Source organism: Platichthys flesus, chromosome 22 (assembly GCF_949316205.1).
Source record: "Platichthys flesus chromosome 22, fPlaFle2.1, whole genome shotgun sequence".
NCBI lineage: Eukaryota > Metazoa > Chordata > Actinopteri > Pleuronectiformes > Pleuronectidae > Platichthys > Platichthys flesus.
This window is the reverse complement of record NC_084966.1, coordinates 4798264-4811647: the sequence shown is the minus strand read 5'-3', so window position 1 is coordinate 4811647 and position 13384 is coordinate 4798264. Positions and strand designations below refer to the sequence as shown.

General features: G+C 42.8%; 2 protein-coding genes and 1 long non-coding RNA gene across 3 annotated transcripts; 2 read left to right on the top strand and 1 right to left on the bottom strand.

Annotated features, from left to right (window-relative positions):
- Positions 1–245: 245 nt before the first annotated feature.
- On the top strand, positions 246–5932 carry LOC133933701 (NADH-ubiquinone oxidoreductase 75 kDa subunit, mitochondrial-like). The gene is made up of 19 exons (XM_062380884.1): positions 246–369; positions 1510–1586; positions 1801–1892; positions 2008–2115; positions 2273–2349; positions 2464–2545; positions 2669–2799; positions 2920–3105; positions 3196–3330; positions 3452–3566; positions 3722–3867; positions 3950–4078; positions 4253–4382; positions 4484–4644; positions 4736–4890; positions 4980–5155; positions 5233–5367; positions 5448–5520; positions 5618–5932. Exons 2-19 carry the CDS (start codon positions 1514–1516, stop codon positions 5707–5709), a joined length of 2196 nt encoding a protein of 731 aa, XP_062236868.1. The 5' UTR covers positions 246–369; positions 1510–1513; the 3' UTR covers positions 5710–5932.
- A 1004-nt stretch (positions 5933–6936) lies between these two features.
- Positions 6937–11298, top strand: zgc:110699 (uncharacterized protein LOC325371 homolog). Its single transcript, XM_062380873.1, has 7 exons — positions 6937–7021; positions 7778–7834; positions 7963–8036; positions 8255–8393; positions 8781–8874; positions 8993–9064; positions 9349–11298. Exons 1-7 carry the CDS (start codon positions 6970–6972, stop codon positions 9455–9457), a joined length of 597 nt encoding a protein of 198 aa, XP_062236857.1. The 5' UTR covers positions 6937–6969; the 3' UTR covers positions 9458–11298.
- Positions 10717–11657, bottom strand: LOC133933695 (uncharacterized). The gene is made up of 2 exons (XR_009912089.1): positions 11468–11657; positions 10717–11293 (listed from the first exon to the last, which is right to left on the bottom strand). It is a non-coding gene; the product is annotated as an uncharacterized LOC133933695 (long non-coding RNA).
- Between the last annotated feature and the right edge of the window lie 1727 nt (positions 11658–13384).

Genomic DNA, 13384 nt, shown 5'->3' with positions numbered 1-13384 from the left:
ATTCAAAGTTCAATTGCTTATAAACACATGGACATGAATAGTAACTTTATAACTTTAGACATTACAACAAAATATGAAAATATACACCATCATAACAGAATAATCATATCATTAATACTAAAGTTTCATACTAGTACTTTTACTAATACTACTAGTCCTACTGGTAATAACACAATGTATAATTCTAATATTATTATAACAATAATAATGGATTGATTAAAATGCTCAGAAAACTTTTATTCTGGAATCTAGAGTCTAATATCAGAAGGAAGTGAGCTACCACTTCCGCTAAAAGCAGCTATCACTATTCCACTAGTGGTTAAAACTCAGATCCCCGCTGTTCTGGTCCAGAAGGCCAAATAGCGAAAGGTAAGATCGAGGACAGACATTATTCTCTAACATATGTTTACGTTTTTACGTAATTAAACCGCATCTTAAGGGTAGAAGTACGCGTTTGACCCATTAACCTGCAATTACCCTCTTACAACACAGTGTCCTTGAGTAGCTAACGCTGCTAGCCTGCGTCCTCACTGCAAGGTTCAAGCTGTCTTTAGCTCCTTCTCATGTCCACGTTGCTTTATAACTGTTTGGAGTCGTGCCATGATCTTAACATGTTGTGGAAAACGGTGATCTGTCCTCTGTGTGTCGTCTGCCTGAAACGTTACCCTGGTGGAATGTCAATAACGTGTTGTTGTTGATAGCTTGTTAGCTTAGCATCGCTAACACCGGGTCTTAATCCAAAACAACAAATCCTGCAATAAAAGATGTTTCATTTAATAAGTTTTGAGGTTTTTCAGCAGATGAATGATTGTTTTGTTTGCTCCTGATTTCAGGCTTTGACCTTAAAAAGTGTTCAGGTTCAGAGCTTGTATCTAAATTGTCATAGTAGTTAATCACTGATGAATCAAGAACTGTACCTAATTTTTATAGGACATATTTATTAATATAATATCCATTAGGTTAAATTCAAAGAGAAACTTCTCAAAGGATGTCAATTAAAAGAAGGACTGCAGACAGTTTGAAACCTCTATGGCTTATGCAGCTATGTTATGAAAGCATCACTTAAACCGTGTCATGTGTGTTTCCTCACCTCTTAACAAGCCACTATCATTTGTACTGCGATCAATTAATCATACAACCCTTTTTAAAGTTAATTAATCGTTTAGGTCACTTTTATACAGAAATACCTGAAATTCTGTTATTAAAATTTGAACGTTAGAAGGATCTTTTGTTTTCATTGACCGTGACAGAATCTCTTTGTGATTCTCACTGTTGTTTGCGCAATACAAGTCATGTAAGGCTTAAGATAATTGTTGGAATTGTCGGTTGCTGTCATAACTGAATCATTTAGTTTTTTTAACTTTCTTGAAATGATTCCTGTTCAAATTTGAATGTGTACTTTGCTGATCTCAAAGTCTCCAAACCAAATCAGATTGCAGATGTCTTTAATGAAATTTGATACATGGTATCTCTGAATAAGATTAGCTCATATGTTGCTTCCTCTCTCAGAGTCATGTTGCGACTGCCGAATGTCGGCCGGGCTCTCGCCGGAGCTGCCAAATGCAGTCTAGCTCCCTCCAACACCGGTAAGATCTAAAGCTTGTATTTATGCATATCTGTATATACATCTGTGTATTATGTGTATATTTGAAAAAGAGAATTATATTTATATATATATATAGATATATATATATATATTTCTCTTAAATGCCGGGTCTACTTAATATACAGATATACCTCTGTGACACCTTTTTGTGAGTCATTTTAAAACATATTAATTTTCATTATGTACATTTTCAGTGCGTACATCAGTGCGGGCTGCCAGCAACATGGTGGAAGTGTTTGTGGATGGGAAACCAGTGGAGGTGGAGCCAGGAACCACTGTCCTCCAGGTGAGAGGCATCATATTTATTTACTTCAAACTAATACAGATAGTGACAATGATTTCCTGGCAATTATTTAGTGTGTATTTGTTATTGGCTGATTTCCCTTTCCTTTCCCTATCAGGCTTGTGAGAAAGTAGGAGTCCAGATCCCCAGGTTCTGTTACCATGAGCGACTCTCAGTGGCCGGAAACTGCCGTATGTGTTTGGTGGAGATCGAGAAAGCTCCAAAGGTAACAAGAGGTTATCTGTTTGTCTTTAGCCACATTATTTTAGTAGCCACTAGGTTGAACAAGCACTCAAGAGAGAGTAGTTGCATGGATTAGAAACTGCTGTAAATGTTTGTGAGTGTCTTATTTGATTTGTGTGTGTTTGGTTGTGTGCTTTCAGCCGGTAGCAGCCTGTGCCATGCCCGTCATGAAGGGTTGGAACATCCTCACCAACTCAGAGAAGACACGCAAAGCCAGGTATAAGTTCAAATATGATTAAATCTTTTGTAAAACTTTAAAATACGTACCTGTAGGTAATAAACAATTGTAAATGAGCTTGATGAACGTGTTTGTGTGTGTTTGCATCATCAGAGAAGGGGTGATGGAGTTTCTGCTAGCCAACCACCCACTGGACTGCCCCATCTGTGATCAGGGAGGAGAGTGTGATCTGCAGGTAATTAAAGGACGAGGTTATGGAAGTTAAAGTGCCAGTTCACCCACCAAACAACGGAAGTGAATGGGATTAAGGTTGATTGAAAGAGTGTGTGTAAACACAATCTGCATGCGGTGTTCCCAGGATCAATCCATGCAGTTTGGTTCAGACCGCAGTCGTTTCACAGAAGGGAAGAGAGCCGTGGAGGACAAAAACATTGGGCCGCTCATTAAGACCATCATGACCCGCTGCATCCAGTGCACCCGCTGTGTCCGGTAATCATCAACAGCCATACTTATGTCTATAAGGAATAATGTGATAATCTTATTATTTGCAATTGTCATCTCAATTGATGAAATATACTTAGTGAGATCTTTCGTTTGTTTGATTTAAAGTTTTGCCAGTGAGATCGCTGGTGTGGAAGACCTGGGAACAACAGGAAGAGGAAACAACCTGCAGATCGGGACGTACGTAGAGAAGATGTTTATGTCGGAGTTGTCAGGCAACGTTATCGACGTCTGTCCCGTCGGAGCGCTCACCTCCAAACCCTACGCATTCACCGCACGACCATGGGAGACGAGGTAGGACAGGGTTTGATTCTTCAGTTATGCTCGACTACGAGGTGCTGCCTCATTTGTTTTTTTAAATCTAATCTTCTGCTGTCTCTGCAGGAAAACCGAGTCGATCGACGTGATGGATGCTGTGGGCAGCAACATCGTGGTGAGCACCAGAGGAGGTGAGGTGATGAGGGTGATGCCCAGGCTGAACGAAGACGTCAATGAAGAATGGATCTCTGACAAGACCAGGTGAGACAGACCCCAGCCTGAAATATAAACCTGTTATTATAACATGTTGCAGATTCAATAAAAGTTTTTTTTTGTTGCTATCTATCTTGACTGGAGTGAAACTTTTAACTTGTGTTTTCAGATTTTCATACGATGGTCTGAAGAGACAGAGGTTGACTCAGCCAATGGTTAAGGACGGTTCAGGTCAGCTGACTCCCACCACCTGGGAGGATGCTCTCACTCGTGTCGCTGGAGCAGTAAGTGTGTGTCTGCTGCTTTATGCAACCTGTCTGTTTATTCCTCTTTCTGTAGTTATACTATGGTGATGGAGGACGGGCTGTCTGTCTGTTTAAAAAGTTATCTTCGTATGTGCACTAATGCTTGTTTGTGTGTTGTGTGTGTGTGTGTGTAGCTGCAGAGCGTGCAGGGCAGCGAGGTTGCAGCCATCGCAGGAGGGTTGGCTGACGCTGAAGCTCTGGTCTCCCTCAAAGACCTCCTCAATAGATTAGACTCAGAAAACCTCTGCACCGAGGAGGTCTTCCCCATGGAGGGGGCAGGGTGAGTCTGCTTATGTGGTCATGAAGGTTGTGAGTCTCTTTAGGTGTGCAGTTTGTCACCATTAATCCTGCTCGCCCTGCAGCACTGACCTGCGCTCCAACTACCTGTTGAACTCGCGCATCGCCGGCATCGAGGACTGTGATCTGCTGCTGCTCATAGGAACCAACCCGCGCTACGAAGCCCCGATGTTCAACGCCAGAGTCCGCAAGAGGTAAATTCACACATCACAGAGAGAGACAGAAACATGAGGCTTCCATTTAATGTTGGTAGTTATAAAATAAAAAAATATGATGACCCAATTGATGTCATGTAAAGATGTGGCTTGTCAAATATTTGATGGACTTATGATTGTAATCGACCTCCCATCATCTTCCTCCTCGGTCAGCTGGCTCCATAATGAGCTGCAGGTCGCCATGGTGGGTCACAGTGTTGACCTGAGCTACACGTACGACCACCTGGGAGAGGAGACCTCGGTGCTGAAGGAGCTGGCTGACGGCACACACCCCTTCTGCCAGGTAACGTACACAAACATGAGGTCTGATCAGGTTTGGCTGGAATTTGGTGCAAGATGATGAACTGATGTTGTTATTTTTCCTCTTCTGTTCTGCGTCTCCAGGTGCTTTCAGGTGCTAAGCGCCCAGTGGTGGTGGTGGGCAGCAGCGCTCTGCAGCGAGAAGATGGAGCGGCCATTTTGGGTGCCGTCTCCACCATCGCTCAAAACGCAAGGACCAGCAGTGGGGTGGAGGAGGGGTGGAAAGTCCTCAACGTCCTACACAGGTAGAACTTGTGTGAAGTTTGTAAGATTTAAAACACGAGTAGATGCCTCCTGCTCATACTTCCAGTGTGTATTGTGCGTGTGTGTTACCAGAGTGGCCAGTCAGGTGGCTGCGTTGGATCTGGGCTACAAGGCCGGTGTGGACGCCATCAGGAAGAATCCACCCAAAGTCCTGTTCCTGCTGGGAGCTGATGCCGGCTGCATCACCAGAGCTGACCTGCCTAAAGACAGCCTCATCATCTATCAGGGTACACACGCGCCACAAAGCATCTACACATTCAGCAGATCACAGGAAAGTCAAACTTTATTGATGTCTGTTTTCAACCTCTGCATCCAGGCCACCATGGCGACGTAGGAGCAACAATGGCAGACATCATCCTACCCGGCGCAGCGTACACAGAGAAAAATGCCACTTATGTGAACACTGAAGGCAGAAGCCAGCACACCCGGGTGGCCGTCACCGCCCCTGGACTGGCCCGAGAGGACTGGAAGATCATCAGAGCTGTGTCTGATGTGAGCAAGATGTTTCTCACAAAGAAAATACAAACGCTCCTACTGCACGGCAACATTTAATTTGTGTGTGTTTGCAGCTGGCTGGACTGGCGCTGCCCTACGACACCGTGGATGAGGTCCGAGCCCGACTAGAGGAGGTTTCTCCTAATCTGGTGCGGTACGACGACATTCAGGAGGCAAACTACTTCAAACAAGCAATCGAACTTGCCCAGGTACACACATGCACACACTCACACACCCACAGAAGCAACTTTTCCGACACTTCCCTTGATTCACCCCTTTCCTCTCTCAGGCAGTGAATCAGGACCTCATAGCATCTCCTCTGGTGCCACCTCAGCTGACTGTGAAGGACTTCTACATGACAGGTACGTGCGTTTTTTTATTTTGGATACGCCGGTTAAAATATTCTATATATAGAATTGTAAAATAAACTTCTAACGCCCGTCCCTTCTCTGTTTCCAGACTCCATTAGCAGGGCTTCGCAGACGATGGCTAAATGTGTCAAGGCCGTCACAGAAGGAGCCGCTGCTGTCGACGAGCCATCGATTTGCTGAATCACCCCCGCGTACAAACAAACGATAATAAACTCTCCATCCATCGTTGAAATAACCAACCGACACTTCTCTGGAATATCTCAGCGCTGCTCCTTAACTTAAAGTTGTCCTCGATGCTTGTTGTACACAGTTGAATTGTTTTCGCTCCCGACAACGAGCTTTGTTGAACTAAACTGAGAAACGTATACAATATAAATAAAATCTTACTTATGTCTTTACTCCAGTTTTAGTGGTTTGTGTCATATTGTGTTGCGCTCGTGTCACTGTTTGTCCTCATGGGAAAGGATTAGACAGAACTGGACAGACCTCAACAAAAAGGTGTAGAATTTGAACACATTATCACATTAAAGGAAAACACAAGATTCAATGGCGAATAAGAAAACAAAGAGGGATAAGACAACACAACGACAAATAGGAAAACAACCGCATTTCTGGTCCAGCATGAAAATCTCACTTATACTTTAAATATAATATTTAGTTTAATTTAGTCCGGCTGACTTGCAGGATGTTTGAAAGCATCTGAGATCTTGTCACGTAAATGAGCTCAGACTGTAAACGACCTGGGACTGTTTGTTGTCCAGCTGTTATCTGAAAGAAAATGGTACATTTCCACAAGCTACAGCAGCAATTACAGCACCAGTGTAATTGCAGCTTTAGTTCCAGACACATTCACTGTTTGTTTTTGGGCGAAACACACCGCACCACACCCAACTTCCAAAAATGTCCCTCCAGTTCACCAAGCATTTTGATTGTTGAGCTTCCAAACCATTATTGTGAGGTGGGCCTTCATCTCAGAATCAGTATTAGTTTGCTCGTCTCTTAAAAGTGTGTTTACACGTGTTTTGAATGGACCCAGAATGGGAAACTGGCGTCTGGAGCTGGACATCTCTCCTCCAGACAAATGGCTCTTGTCATATACTGTTCCCTGAGGAAGAGAGAGAGGGAGAAAGAGAGGGAGAGAGCCCTTAAAAGCAAACACTAGCAGAGAAGCGCACACACTTAAACACACAGACGGAGAGGAGAGCGTCCCATCCCTTCTTTCTTCTTCGTCTGCTCAGTGTCTGACACTCGTTTTACTCCAAATCTGGAACTCCTTTCCACTTAAAGGTGAGTATTGCTGCCACTTATAGTGTTTACTTATACATACACTTATCTATATATATTTCTATGTTTTCATATTGTGGTATATTCTCTGTAGGGTTTTCATGCCGGAACAAAGAAGACAGCAGACCGTGGACTAACAGTGGCCCCGGCAGTAAAATGGTCCCAGTTAAACTCCTCATTCTGGGAGCTCAGAACACTGGAAAAACAGGTAAACTACACACAACAGCACACACACACACACACACACAAAAACAGGATGGACCTGCGAGTGTACATTTTTGGATTATGTAAGCGAAAAGCAATAATCCAGCTAAAGGAATTAAAAGGTGGAGTTTAGGGTTAGATTTTGTTCATGGTTGTGGAGGATCTTTGCTTAATATGGAAATGTTACACGGGTCCGAGGTTGACCCGTCTTCCTGAGCGCTGAAGTGGAAACGTGCACTTCTGTGACCTCGTCTGACTGTTTTACTGCCAAGCCACTGCCTGTCTCCCATCAGGTCCACTCTCATGGTGGAGACTCCTTCACTGTGTCGTGCTTTTCATGCAAGAATTATGATTTCCTTTAAATGTTGTGCTCTTTTTGTCAAGTTGTTATGCTTAAACAAATGAAATTATGAATTGCAACCCATCCGTAGAGTCTCGAAGAACAAGTTGAAGAAGCTTCAACTTGTTGTTGTGTCCCACGTGAAGGAAAGTGAGCCCTCGAACAGCAGACGCTCAAGTCAAACAATCATGAACCCGTCCAGACGCCTTCCACACAAACCCTGAGAGCGTTTGTGCATCTGTTTAAACAAGTCAGGGAACTTCACAAGGAGGCTCCGTCTCTAAGCGCCTGTGATATAGTGTAATGTGAACACACTGATCAGATGTGTGATCAGATCGTGTGTGCGTGTATAAATGTGCAAAATTACTTTGTGAGTGTCTGTTTCTGGCTGCAGTCACCGAGTCTGTTTTCTGTCTCCAGCGCTGTGCGTCCGCTTCATAACAAAACGCTTCATCGGCGAATACGACCATAAAAAGGGTAAGACCGCACAAGTGTTTATCACAATGAACGTTACGGACATGGAGAAAATAGTTGGGGTGCATCGCTTCCATCACTGCATCCTGATTAAATAATATGAATATAATGTGTCTGTTAATCTGCCCCAGAGGTGACCTACAGATGTAGTCGGGTGGTGGACCAGGAGACTGTGGACCTGGAGATTCTGGACGTAGCTTGTAAGGTAATGTTTGAAATTGAAGTTGAAGTTATGAAGGTAACTGTGGGTCTGTGAATTCCTGGATGACTGAGCCCAGGGAGCATTCAAGGCTTAAGGATCAGGGAAGTTTGCTGTTTGATTTATTTCCTTTATTCATGCCAATAAATCATTTCAATGGTTTAAAATTATATCTTTGAATGCGTCATCGTTCCCCATATTAACTGAGGCCTGATCTTCTCCAGGACAGCACTGTGGCTTCTCTGGAGTCGTCTATCCGCTGGGCTGATGGTTTCCTGCTGCTCTACTCTATCACACAGCGCCTCGGCTTCCTGGAGGTCCCGCGCCTCAAGAAACTCATCGAACAAACCAAACAGAGCCTGGGTAGGAACACACTCCTCTGACTGGGACATTAGAGAAGTAATTTGGACATGTGGAGTTTTTCCCTGTAAATAATTCCACAGGGTGACGTCAAAACCTAATAACGTATACTGAGGTAGTGAGCCAGCAGTATGATCTCCAGAGGAACAGTGTGTTCACTCTGTAAATGCAGTATGTCTCTGGTCATCCTCTGTTTGACATCTGTCTATTGTCATCTCCTCACACACACACACATACACACACACACACACACATATGCAGCGATGTACATTCCATGTTTAGAGCGTCCTGTAGGTAAGTGTTAACGTGACACAGAGCTAACAGAGTCATCATTTCGGTTTATTGTCTTCACTTTGTGTGTGTGTGTGTGTGTGTGTGGGTGTGTGTCAGTCGTTCCTACAGTGCTAGTAGCCAATAAGGCTGATTTGGAAATAGGGCGGGAGGTGACAGCAGAGGAAGGACAGCGAATGGCCAAGGATTTAAGGTTTGTGTGCATGGGAAGTTTCCATTCTATTGTATTTGTTAGATGGTACGAATACAAAACCTTTTCATTTGTCAGTTGTCAGAGAAATTCAAGTATATGTATGCGTGTGTGTTTGTAGGTGTGGTTTCAGGGAGCTGTCAGTGGCCGAAGCCATTTCATCTGTGGAGGCAGCAGTGTTTCAACTCATCAGGTGTGTTTGACCATACTTCACCACACAGACACACAAAAAAATTCACACTTGCCCCGAAACAATCTGTGTGTTGTCTTGACTTTTGAGGCTGTGATTGATTCGCTCTTTGCAAAGCACAAAAGAAATGGAGGAGCGAAAAGATAAATTGTGGCTAGAAAAGAAAGGATTGGAAATCATTAGAAAGACGTTTTGACAGCCCTTGTACTGTTAAGTTCCCTGTGAGATCAAAACTGCTGAAGTATATTGATTGTTATTGGTGACTTGTTGTGTCTCGTGTCCGACAGGCTGGTGGTGGATCAGCAGCAGCCTCTGCCTGACCGGCGCTCCTACATGCTGACAGTTCGCCACGCTCTGACCAGGAAACTGACGCGATCCAAGACCATGCAGTGGTGACCCCAGAAGACAAACGCTTCACCAGCTACAGTTACAGGGGGACATTTGACAAATCCCTGCTGATTTCATGATATCGGCCCGTGCCACTGACAAAAAAAGATGTTTGGACGTTGTTTGGTTTAAGCTTCGACCTTTCTGGATTCAGCGATCGTGCAGGAAGAGTCTACGACATCACAAAAATGACCCAATTGTGATGTTTTGCGATTTAAAGCTGATGAGTACAAGAAATTGAACTTAAAGCAAAACTGGTAGAACAAACAGTTTGTGATACTGCTGCCCAATTAAAGAGCATTCATCTAGAAAAGAGGCAGAAGCAGGATGAATACAATGATTTAACAGAGGGTACATGTAGTGGCCTAATACAACTAAAATAGATAGAAATATATATTATAAAATATAATGATGTTGGTACATTTACTGTACATCCATAGATGTATGTGTCCTAGTTTGTAGTGTGTTTCATCTTCCACTGGAGGGCGGTAAAGTCACAGTCTGCACAGTGGGTCAAATACACACAATATGGCCAAATGTATGTGGACACCCTGGTGCAGCTGGATGGAGAACAGAGAAGCAGTGGAGGTAACAGCAGCAGATTTAGTCCCACTGTTTTGGAATGAGATGATCCAGAAACCCAATTTTAGGGTGTCCACACACTTTTGTAATTCCTGTCATTGTCCTCACACATGCTGATTTCTCTTACCTGTAGATAGACAACATAGTTAAACTTGTACTTGTTGTGTGTGTGTAGGCTGGCTTTCATCACATTGCTCGCGTTATTCAGATGGGTTTCTGTCGTTCCCCCTGTGAATCCCCCTTGTCTCACCGCTCTCTCTGAACTTCTGAACTCCCTGATCGACGACAGATAGAGAGGAAACAAGAAAAAAAAGAGGATAGACTGAAACAGGGGAGGAACACATTGGCATTTTATTTGTGAGGAGCAGAGGAGGGAAGAAGTCTTAAAGCTGCCGAGTCTGAATACATGTTTATGCAGACTGTTTTATCTCCAGCCACATGTAAAGATAAGATGGGAAAAATCTACCTCCTCTCCATCCCAGCACACTTTTCACTTATTATACATGAACTCCTCCACCCAGCTGCCACAAACAAACCACCAACAAGCTCCTAATGGGCCTAATGTACCACCACAGAGGAATGGTGGGATCTGTCCTTCAAATGCAGGACTAGACCACGTAATGCAGTTTCAAAGTATGAGACAAGACAAGATAAAACACAGTATGAAAAGAAACTGCCTCCAGTAGTTAGTTGCTTCAGTTAAGATGATTTATTCCGAAGACTTTACATCAAAACAAATCTGTGATTTTTGACAACCTAACAGGAAATAAGCATAAATGAATGGTCTGGTTTTGGTGATGGTTTGTCAGGGGTTAATTTTCTGATTAGGACTTAATGGGAGCCCTGTTAGGTTTTGTGCTGACCATTTGTTTCCGACTGCTTGGACATATGAAGTCATTAATGTCAAAGCATGAATTTGTATTCACAGTCATGAGAGGGTGCTGCTGTGAATACGCCTGTTAATCCTCAGCAGAGGGGTTGATGAGGACAGAAGCTGTGACGATGAAGAGGAGCTGTGTGACAGTGGCAGTGCGGTGAGGGAATCATTGACTCACGCACATGTATAAACTGTGTGTTTTCCACCCCGGGGCTCTGATGCCACCAATCATCTCACACCACCGAGGAGGAAGATGACAGCTGCAGTGACGTCACAGCGGTCACCAAGGCGATGAAAGGTCAGCATCCCGTGTCACCTCATTGGCTAAGAATAGAGGATGAGTCATACACCTGCATCGTCACACCAACGGCCAATCGGGGAGCCGCCTGTGGAGATGTGCATCAACAGATGAGCAGGAGAAAAAAACTACAGCATTGAGATTCTTATACGTTTGTACAGATCAGATCAATTTAAGATAAACACATGAATTCCTCCTGAATAACTGGACATATTGACGACAGGTGATAGTTACTATCTTGTGTTAACATATGAGAAATAACCTATGAAAAATTATAGATTCTTCCTCGTCATCTTCATTGAGGCCCCTCTTCTTCTTCCTCCCTGACCAGCAGCCATTTGTTTTCATTCATCCAGCCCCAGTTTGACTGTGAATTTGATTTCTTGCTACCACAATATTAAATCTAAATGATGTTGATGGTACTCCGTGTCTGCTGAGTTGGTGCCTGCTGTTTAGAAAAAAATATTGAAATACTTAATTTAAAAATTTCAGTTGTGATTGTTTTCATCTGTGGTCACTGGTGGTAACTGCATTTGTGCTTACATAATAATACAGATTCTACAATTGGGGTTTGATATGATAAAATAAATATAGCAATCAAGTATTGAGATATACTTATATAATCTTGTAGAATTGGTTTCCTACCTTATATAAAAAACGTTAAGCTTAGTTGTTTACACTTATTATTGTTAGTGGCACATTGATATAGCTTCCATTTATTGATAGGCATTACTGTCCTGACGGTAAAAACAAGTGATACAAGCAAAATGGGGGTGGTCACATGACAACCCAGCTCCTTTAAATGTGAATTAGGATTATTACTTGGAGGGTAGGGTTGCAGTTGTCATTCTAAGGTCACTAAAGTTATATAACACTGATGTGTGTGAGACACAGAGTGCCTCGGGATGGGACACGTCCGTTAACTGATATTTGGACTGAGAAAAGAGACAGATAACAGAGGAGGGGTGGAAGCAGAAGAAAAACAAGGAAGGAAATAAGAGGTTGGAGAGTAACAGGAGATCATTAGGTAACTGTTTGAAAAGGAACATAAAACAGACCCACAGATGCATCATGGTTATCGTTACCATCCATTATTACAAAGGAGCTCCGTCTTTTTGCCTCCACCACACCCTCTGCATTGACTTTGTTTGAACAGGTTTTTTTAGCTTGGTCCGTGTCCTATCTGTTAACAAGGAGGAGGGAGGGTTTATGACCTATACTGAGGCCAACCTCCAGGGGGCAATCAAGACACTTTGGCTTCACTTTTGGGGAGCAGACATGTCATCCATCTATGGTCAATATCTCCAATCCTTCGCTTATAGATATTACCATTAAAAATTCCACAAAACATCAAATGACGAAAACCACAAAGTCCACCCTCATGGTGGCGCTATAGGTGAAGTCATAATCAATGTATGTGCAGAGTTTCATGGAAATCCATCCTGTAGCTGCTGAGATATTTCAGTTTTGGATAAAAAAGTGGAGATATTGACTGATTCAGTGCCAGTGGCTAAAAAGTACCCAGATTGTGTAACTGGTTGGGGCTGTGGTGTATACACATACACACACGCCAATTTATCCCTCACTGAAGAAGGTATTTGAACACCAATACCTGATAATATTCAAATCAGTTTGCAATGATGTCCTCTTACCTATAGGGGGATGTATTACACCCAGTGTAATCTACATCGCCTGTTTCATATAGCAGACATAAGCAGATGCCTTATCCCATCAACACAGATTTATAATTCTACAAGATTTCTGACAAAAGTCAAAACAAATATTATTAACTATGAGATAAATGGATAAGGTGATTAAAAAAAGTGGTGGAAAGTCCTTCCAAACTCTTTTTCATCTTTGATGATAATGTGATTCGTTTTATTGCAATTGCAAAATGTTATTATAGCTGATATTTCGATGCAATAATAATAATATATCAGTAAAAAAAACAGTACTTTTATTTTTAACTTTTTTTCATATACTTGTGTAATAACATTAAGGTGAAAAGTATATCTGGAATAGTTTACCTTGTATGAAGTAGAAGTGTAGTAGTGTGCTCTGGGTACTTTTACTTAAAAAGTACATTATTGAAATGAACTCTTAATTGAGTTGCCTTAATTGCTAACGCGCGTGCCCGTTATTTGACGCCGGAGGTGGAGGCAGGGGGCGTGGTTTTCTT